Source organism: Scylla paramamosain, chromosome 44 (genome assembly GCF_035594125.1).
Source record: "Scylla paramamosain isolate STU-SP2022 chromosome 44, ASM3559412v1, whole genome shotgun sequence".
NCBI lineage: Eukaryota > Metazoa > Arthropoda > Malacostraca > Decapoda > Portunidae > Scylla > Scylla paramamosain.
In genome coordinates, this window is record NC_087194.1 from 1,805,015 (window position 1) to 1,814,478 (window position 9,464).

The following is a 9,464-nucleotide window of genomic DNA, read 5'->3' on the forward strand; positions in this document are numbered from 1 at the left end:
CATTCTCTCTCTCTCTCTCTCTCTCTCTCTCTCTCTCTCTCTCTCTCTCTCTCTCTCTCTCTCTCTCTCTCTCTCTCTCTCTCTCTCTCTCTCTCTCTCTCTGTCATAGTGTTGAGGTTTGAATTAAGTTTAAAAAAGTTTTCTGGAATGGATGTGAGGCGGAATAAAGAGAGAGAGAGAGAGAGAGAGAGAGAGAGAGAGAGAGAGAGAGAGAGAGAGAGAGAGAGAGAGAGAGATGGTGCATTGAGTGGTAGCAAGAAAGAGAAAAGGGAGATAGAGAGAGAATAAAGCGAGTTTCTGTTAGACACACACACACACACACACACACACACACACACACACACACACACACACACACACACACACACACACACACACACACACACACACACACACACACACACACACACACACACTCAAAGGCACAAAACAAGACATGTTTTTGATATCAGAGCTGAGAGAGAGAGAGAGAGAGAGAGAGAGAGAGAGAGAGAGAGAGAGAGAGAGAGAGAGAGAGAGAGAGAGAGAGAGCGTTTCTACAAGAGCTCTTAATTAGGTGGATTTACTTTAGAATAGAAGGCTCTTTTTCACCCCTCTCTCTCTCTCTCTCTCTCTCTCTCTCTCTCTCTCTCTCTCTCTCTCTCTCTCTCTCTCTCTCTCTCTCTCTCACGTTCCATTACTTAAATTAGAGCAAGTTGATGTCTTTCTCATAATAAAATTTTCTCTAATGTAATATTTTCTCATCCCCATTTTAGATATCGAGAGAGAGAGAGAGAGAGAGAGAGAGAGAGAGAGAGAGAGAGAGAGAGAGAGAGAGAGAGAGAGAGAGAGAGAGAGGAAAATTCAATGGAAATGTTTACCTTGTCAGCATTGGACTTGAAAGAAAACGGGAAAAAGGAAGAAAACTGGACTTGGAAATTAATTCATACGGAAGAGGAGGAGGAGGAGGAAGGGGAGGAGGGGGAAGAGGAGGAGGAGGAGGAGGAGGAGGAGGAGGAGGAGTAGGAGGAGTAGGAGGAGAAAGTAAGAGGAGCGAGAAAGTAAAGTGAAAATGTTAAAGAGAGAGAGAGAGAGAGAGAGAGAGAGAGAGAGAGAGAGAGAGAGAGAGAGAGAGAGAGAGAGAGAGAAATTAAGTACTTCAAAGCTCCAATATTTACTCTTTGAAGTATTTAAAGTAATATATAATGTTTATTCTTTAATATTTACACACACACACACACACACACACACACACACACACACACACACACACACACACACACACACACACACACACACACACACACACACACACACACACGCCAATAAGACACACACAGCAATACTTTTAATTATTTTTATTGATCTGAGTAAAATTACATTAAATATATTACCTGTTATTAATTATCTAGTCCGCCAGGTGAGGTCAGGTGGAGGTGAGCTAATTAGACAGGTAATGGCACAGGTACTCAAGCTTTGGACCCTCCAGCTTGTTGTGGGGAGTGTGGGCGTTCATTTTTTTATCTTTCCATTAATGAGGTATAGAGAGAGAGAGAGAGAGAGAGAGAGAGAGAGAGAGAGAGAGAGAGAGAGAGAGAGAGAGAGAGAGAGAGAGAGTGAGAGAGTTGCTTTATTTAACTTTTTTCTATATTTATTTACTTATTTATTTGTTTATTTATTTTGCCGATTTATTGAAGTTTTATTTATTTGTTTTTGTTATTTTTTTGTTTTCTGTTTTGTTAAGTTATATTTTCTTCTTGTTTCGCTTGTTATTTTTTTATTTTATTTTATTTTTCTGTATTATTTTTCTGATCAAAGTTTTCTTCCTATATATTTTTTTTTATTTTATCTTTTTCCTTAATTTTTGTTTTATTTTCCTTCGAATTTGAAGTTTTATTTTGTTAATTTTTTCGGTATTCTTTTCATTTTTCTGTTTTACTTTTATATTAATTTCGTGATAAACCTCTTTTATATTCATTTTTCTCCTTTTTTTTGTATTTCCTCATTAATGGATTTGTTTTTGTTTTTTTCTAACAGTTCGTGCATTTATTTATATTTTTCCTATGCTACGTGTTCAATTTTTTTATTTTATTTTTGTATGTTTCTTAATATTAATGAAAGTAATACAATAAATAACGAAGAGGGAAGGTTGTTTTGTGGTGGTGGTGGTGATGGTGGGTGGGGTGGGTGGGGTGGGTGGGGAGGGGCCTTATCCAGTACTATCTGATGGTGGTGGCAGTGGATGAAGGATTGGTGGGGAGGAATCTTTAACTTTTCTATCTTACTGTCACTTTACTCTCGTCCAAAATTGAACATTGTGAGGGACAGGAGGCATTTTTGCTGTTTGTTCCTCGTTTGAGTTCCTTAGTGTGCCATTACCACCACCACCGCCACCTGCAGTGTTAACATGATGACGTCACTTTGTTGACACCACCACCATCACCACCTGCATGACGTCATCACTACTCGTGTCACGTGGGTGCAGTACAAACCCGGTATTTTGTGCCAGATCTGCTACAAGCTCCGATATTTTCTGTTTTATCCACTGAAACAAGGCTTGAAAACGTGGTAATAGCTCTAAAATTCACTAGAAATCCGATTTTTGGTGTCTAACCCACTGAAAACTTAATATTTTGCTTCTAATCCACTAGAAAACCCTATATTTGCTGTCTAACCCACTGAAAACTTAATATTTTGCTTCTAATCCACTAGAAAACCCTATATTTGGTGTCTAACCCACTGAAAACTTAATATTTTGCTTCTAATCCACTAGAAAACCCTATATTTGCTGTCTAATCCACTGAAAACTTAATATTTTGCTTCTAATCCACTAGAAAACCCTATATTTGCTGTCTAACCCACTGAAAACTTAATATTTTGCTTCTAATCCACTAGAAAACCCTATATTTGCTGTCTAATCCACTGAAAACTTAATATTTTGCTTCTAATCCTCTAGAAAACCCTATATTTGCTGTCTAACCCACTGAAAACTTAATATTTTGCTTCTAATCCAGTAGAAAACCCTATATTTGCTGTCTAATCCACTGAAAACTTAATATTTTGCTTCTAATCCACTAGAAAACCCTATATTTGCTGTGTAATCCACTGAAAACTTAATATTTTGCTTCTAATCCACTAGAAAACCCTATATTTGCTGTCTAACCCACTGAAAACTTAATATTTTGCTTCTAATCCACTAGAAAACCCTATATTTGCTGTCTAATCCACTGAAAACTTAATATTTTGCTTCTAATCCCCTAGAAAACCCTATATTTGCTGTCTAACCCACTGAAAACTTAATATTTTGCTTCTAATCCACTAGAAAACCTTATATTTGCTGTGTAATCCACTGAAAACCTGATATTTTGCTTTTAGTCCACTAGAAAACCCTATATTTGCTGTCTAATCCACTGAAAACTCGATATTTTGGTCTCGTCCACTGAACCAGGCTGCAACACCACTGGCAACCCATTATTGTCTTATTATATAAAAAAAAAAACCAGTCACTCACCGAACCACATCTAACTCCACTAAAAACCCAATTCAAGGCCTCAGATCCACTTGAAGCCTTAACATCACTCTCCACTAACTCCACTTAGACATACTCCTCCACTTGATCCCTGTATATAGCATCTGAGGCCTCCACTGGCTCATACACCACCTGCTGCTCCACTTGCTGCTCCTCCTCCTTGCCAGACAGGTAGGCAGGTGGAGCGGGGAGGTACACAGGGGGCTGGGGGCGTGGCTGGTACACAGGGGCAGGGTGGTAAGATGCAGGGGCTTCTGGGATGTCAGGATACTTGGCTTCACCCTCATAAGTCACCCTAGCTTGGAATCCATTAAGGTGATCAGCCACGTAATGGACAGTTTGAATCCTACCATCAGGAAGTGCTACAGAGTACGACCCTGTCACCTCCTGCCCGTCGGAATTCTCAGCGTGGGCATACTGGGCTCCGGAGTACGTGTCCTTAACGCCATAGTCAAACGCGTAGGGCTTGGGTTCCTGCAGAGGTTAGGGACTTAGTGTAGAAATGCATGATACTGTAGAATCGTCTGGCTGTGAGTGGTTTAAATTGTAGGAGTGTGTGTGTGTGTAAGGAGGATGTGAGCATAGGAGCGGTGGTGAAGGAGTGTGTGAAGGGAAGGTGGGAGTGTTTTAGTGTGTGAGTGAGTGAGAGAGGCAGTGACTTAATTAGGAGAGAGTAAAGAAGAAGGAGGACGAGGGATTTTCTAAGAGAGAGAGAGACAGAGAGAGAGACTGCAAGAGGAGAGAAAAAGGAAAAAAAGGAAAAAAGGGAGGGAGGGAGGAAGGAAGGAAAGGCGAGATGGCTGGAGACGTAACGTTAGGGCGGAGGAAAAAAAGAGGAGGAAAGAGGAAATGGAGGAAGTTTTTAGGATGGAGAGATGAGGGAGGAGGGAAGGAAGAAGAGCGATTTAGGAAGGAGATGGAGGAGGAGGAGGAGGTGGAAGAGTGAAGGTAAAAAGTGGATTTGGGAGTAAAAGAAGGAAGTTTGGGGAACGAGAAGAGTGGAGGAGGAGGAGGAGGAGGAGGAGGAGATTAAGAAGAAAGAGGAAGAGTGATGGGAAGTTGAATTATGGGAAGGAGAAAATTAAAGAGGAGGAGGAGGAGGAGGAGGAGGAGGAGAAGGTAATTAGTAGATAAAAGGATAGGAAGAAGGGAAGAAAGATTTGATGATGCGGAAAATAGAAGGGGAAGATGATAAAGATGGAATAGATGCATAATGTGTGATAAAGGAGAAGAGAGAGAGAGAGAGAGAGAGAGAGAGAGAGAGAGAGAGAGAGAGAGAGAGAGAGAGAGAGAGAGAGAGAGAGAGGGAGAGAGTGATGAATGACAGCAATCTCTCTCTCTCTCTTTCTCTCTCGCTCGTAAATTTATGAGAAAAAATGATATCAAAATAACTTTAAAATTTCCGCTCAGCAATTCTCTCCTCACTTCAGGAAAGAAAGTAAAAGGAAAGAAAATGAAAGAAAGAAAAGAGAAATGAAAGAAAGAAGGAAAGGAAAAGATATGTCCTTCAGATTTATCCTCCTACAAAAAAAAAATAAATAAAGTTACGAAAAAATCAAATAATTCGAAAAAAAATCCAGAAAAATCAACTCAGATTCTCGGAAATCCTGAAAAAAGTAAATATCAGAAAATTAGGTAACACTCGAAATTAACAGAAAGATCAAATGTACATCCCGTGTAGGAACATTTGAAAATCTAAAAAATCGGGAGAAAAAGACAATGAAAATCCAGAAAATCGGTAGAAATTCAGAAATCTGTAAAAAATCTGTAGAAAACCAGAAAAAATGGGAAGAAAATAAAAATCAGAAAACTTAAGAATATCTGGAGAAAAACAAAATACAGAAAATCAGGAGAAAATAACTGAAATCGGTAGAAAAAACAAAAATGGTTGAAAAATCAGAAAAAAAATCTGAAAAACCGTTGAACAAATCCGTACCCTCAGAAAATCGTTAGAAAATCTTAAAAACCCAGAAAATCGGTAGAAAATGCAGAAAAATCCGTAGCAATTACCTCCTTTTGCTGGGGTGGGTGGTATGGGGCGGGGGGCGGCGGGGGCACGTACTGGGGGATGTGGGGGCGTCCTCGTACTGCGGGCGTCCCATGGTCACGCCCGCGCCCACCAACATCACGTACACCACACTCTGAGGACACACACACACACACACACACACACACACACACACACACACACACACACACACACACACACACGTTAGTTTTTTTTCTTCTCTATTTTATTTATTTATTTACTAATCTGTCTGTCTGTCTGTCTGTCTGTGTGTGTGTGTGTGTGTGTGTGTGTGTGTGTGTGTGTGTGTGTGTGTGTGTGTGTATATTTTTTTTCTTGTGTGTTTTTTAATTTTTTTTTATTTCTTTTCTTTTTATCTTTTTATTTTGTTTATTCTTCGTTTATGGATGTTTTGTTTACTAATTCTCACTTTTCTTTTGTTTTTTTATTTAATTATTTGTATATTTATTGTCTTTTTAAGGTTTTGTTATTTTTATTAAACATTTTTTTATATTTATGCCAGGTTCTCTCTCTCTCTCTCTCTCTCTCTCTCTCTCTCTCTCTCTCTCTCTCTCTCTCTCTCTCTCTCTCTCTCTCTCTCTCTCTCAACTCAAATACGCGTAAATAAACAAAAACAAAAAACAAACAATCAAAACAAACAAAACAAACAGACAAACAAACAAACAAAAACAGCTACCACAATTCACACCTGTGGATGGGTGGCAGATTAACCTCACCTCTTAATTACCTTACCTGGAGGAACATGGCTGACTCAGGTGGAGGTAAAGTGGAGGCAAGGTGGAGGAGAGTGTGGTCTTGGTGGAGGTAAGTGGAGGAATGCTCAGGACGGAGTGAATGTCTTCCTTTTATATCTCCTCCTCCTCCTCCTCCTCCTCCTCCTCCTCCTCCTCCTCCTCCTCCTCCTCCTCCTCCTCCTCCTCCTTTCCGAAAGTCTAAAATAAAGAGAGCATATGGCCAGGAGGGAAAGAAGGAGGAGGAGGAGGAGGAGGAGGAGGAGGAGGAGGAGGAGGAGGAGGATGAGTAATAGAGGCGTGGGAAAAAATAGAAGTGGAGTCGGAGGAAGGGAGGAGGAAACGGAAAAGGAGGAAGAGGAGGAGGTGGAAGAAGAAGAGGAGGAGGAGGAGGAGGAGGAGGAGGAGGAGGAGGAGGAGGGTAAAAATATATGAAGGGAATATAATTTTGTGACATAAGAAAAGAAGGAAAGGAAAGATATGGAGGAGGAAAAGAGGAGAGAAGGAGAATTTAGTTACCTAGAGAGAGAGAGAGAGAGAGAGAGAGAGAGAGAGAGAGAGAGAGGAGGGGAGGGAAGAAAACATGCAATAGTTTTTTGTAGTAAGAGGAGGAAGAGAAAAAAGAGGAGGAGGAGGAGGAGGAGGAGGAGGAAGAGGAATAAATAAATGAATTAGAGAGGAAGAGGTAGAATGTGGCAATAGAAAAGGAAATCGAGGAGGAGGCGGAGGAGGAAGAGGAAGATAGGAAACAAGAAGAGGAGGAGAAAAAAAGACAACGAGGAAGAAGAGGAGGAGGAGGAGGAGGAAGAGGAGGAGATAGTAAAGAAAAACAACAGGAAACAAACACACACACACACATTCAAAACACATAAAAGAAGGAACCAAAAAAAAAGAGAGAGAGAGAGAGAGAGAGAGAGAGAGAGAGAGAGAGAGAGAGAGTAAGCAGACACGTGACATATGCTCCACACACAGTCCAATAAGCCAGGTGTTCTGCTCTCACCTGAGCTTTCCCCTCTCATTAAGCTCCTGGCTATGCGTGATCTGAATACTGCCTGCCGCGCCTCTTATGTAGGCCGTGACAGGCTGCGTAACGGACGGGCGGACACACGGGTGGAGGTATTGGTAGACAGACAGGTTTATAGGCAGTGCAGTAGGTAGATGGGTATAGAAGGGTTGAAATTGATTAAAGGCATATGTAAATAGTAGAAATGTGGTTGGAGATTGTAACTACTACTACTACTACTACTACTACTACTACTACTACTACTACTACTACTACTACTACTACTAAAGGGAGACAAATGGAGGAATGCACTGATAAATAGACAGACAGACAGACAGACAGACAGACAGACAGACAGACAGACAGGTTGAGGGAATCGTAATTGAATGAGCAGGTGGACAGAAACGGAACAGGTGAAACAGGTAGGGTAGACAGCTGATTAGAATGATAAGACAGACAGACAGACAGACAGACAGACAGACAAAAGGTAAATAGATATAGACAGACTGATAAAATAGAAAAAATATACATTGACAGACAGAAAGAGAGAAAAATGGTTCGTATACAAATAGTAGTAATAGTAGTAGTAGTAATAATAATAATAATAATAATAATAATAATAATAATAATAATAATAATAATAATAATAATAATAATAATGATGATTTGTTCTTTATTGTCATAACTGCAGACGTGAAATGCAGTTATGACAATACCTTCCCTTGTGTGTTTGTGAATGATAACGTTTTTCAATCACGTACTGTTGTCAGAGAGAGAGAGAGAGAGAGAGAGAGAGAGAGAGAGAGAGAGAGAGAGAGAGAGAGATTCAACAGACAGTCAAGCAAACAAATAGAAAACCAACGAAAGAATGCACAAAAAATTAAACAATGGACAAGAAAATAAAACAAACCAAAACAAGAAAGAGAAAATAATAAGAAAAAATCAAAGAAAAACAAAAAAAACGTGACTTAAAAAAATAATAATAAATAAATAAATAAATAAAGACATATCCTTTCACCTGAGAAGTAAACATGAAAATAAGAAGAGAGAGAGAGAGAGAGAGAGAGAGAGAGAGAGAGAGAGAGAGAGAGAGAGAGAGAGAGAGAGAGAGAGAGAGAGAGAGAGAGAGAAATATATTTACAGTTTATGCTCTTAATGTTGGGAGGGAGAGAAGGAAGGGGGGAGGGAGAGAGAAGGAAGGAGGGATAGAGGGAAAGGAAGAGAAAGGGGGAGTAGGGAAAGTGAGAGGAATAATAAGATGAAAGGGAGGGAAAAAAGTGTGTGTGCGTGCGTGCGTGTGTGCGTGTGCGTATGTTTGTGTGTGACGAACCCTTTTTTTTACTCCTGTCACACACACACACACACACACACACACACACACACACACACACACACACACACACACACACACACACACACACACACACACACTGTCCCCACGAATCACAACACTGTATAAATGAATAATAATGAACTAATAGCCCGTTTTCTTTCTTTACAGGTAAGTGTGAAGGGATGACTTAAATTAATTAGTCTCACCTGTATGGGAAGAGACAGAGAGAGAAGGAAAGAAAGAAAAAAAGGTAAGAAGAGAGAGAGAGAGAGAGAGAGAGAGAGAGAGAGAGAGAGAGAGAGAGAGAGAGAGAGAGAGAGAGAGAGAGAGAGAGAGAGAGAGAGAGAGTGTTGCATTGTCTAGTTTCCCTGTATCTCTCCCTCTCTCCTTTCCTTTCCTCCTGTTTCCTCCCCTTCACCTATTTATTTAATGTACCTCCTCCTCCTCCTCCTCCTCCTCCTCCTCCTCCTCCTCCTCCTCCTCCTCCTCCTCCTCCTCCTTTGTCTTTCTTTACCTTTACTTCCCTATCTCTTCCTCCTCTTTAGTTTCCCTCCTCCTCCTCCTCTTCTTCCTCCTCTTGGTTCAATAGAAGTACTCCGGTATTCCGTTTTCTTCCGTCACGTTGAGCTTCACAGAAAACGAGACGCTGTGAAGGGATCCTCACTTGTTCACTCTAACTTGGCGAGGGAGACTGTATGTGCTTCTTGCAATGGGAGGCTCTTAATTGGATCAATAGGGAGAGAGAGAGAGAGAGAGAGAGAGAGAGAGAGAGAGAGAGAGAGAGAGAGAGAGAGAGAGAGAGAGAGAGAGAGAGAGAGAGATGTTGGATATTCCTTTATGTTCTATGTGTTTCAAGATTT

General features: G+C 40.5%; 2 protein-coding genes across 2 annotated transcripts in view; one reads left to right on the forward strand and one right to left on the reverse strand.

Moving 5' to 3' along the window:
• Positions 1 to 8,869, forward strand: part of LOC135094173 (neurobeachin-like) — a 135,264-nt gene extending 126,395 nt beyond the window's left edge. The window contains exon 6 of the mRNA XM_063994019.1: positions 8,773 to 8,869. The gene's annotated coding sequence lies outside the window, so the exon portion shown is untranslated. The remainder of the gene's footprint in view (positions 1 to 8,772) is intronic.
• On the reverse strand, positions 1,533 to 7,287 carry LOC135093944 (cuticle protein 7-like). Its single transcript, XM_063993624.1, has 4 exons — positions 7,269 to 7,287; positions 6,270 to 6,287; positions 5,519 to 5,649; positions 1,533 to 3,982 (listed from the first exon to the last, which is right to left on the reverse strand). The coding sequence occupies exons 1-4, from the start codon at positions 7,285 to 7,287 to the stop codon at positions 3,575 to 3,577; spliced, it is 576 nt and encodes a 191-aa protein (XP_063849694.1). The 3' UTR covers positions 1,533 to 3,574.
• Positions 8,870 to 9,464: the final 595 nt, after the last annotated feature.

Bases quoted from the DNA above. Each gene is read 5' to 3' on its own strand.
- LOC135093944 (XM_063993624.1), bottom strand. The intron at 3,983-5,518 runs GTAATTGCTACG...TAACCTCTGCAG, and splicing joins ACCCACCCCAGCAAAAGGAG to GAACCCAAGCCCTACGCGTT.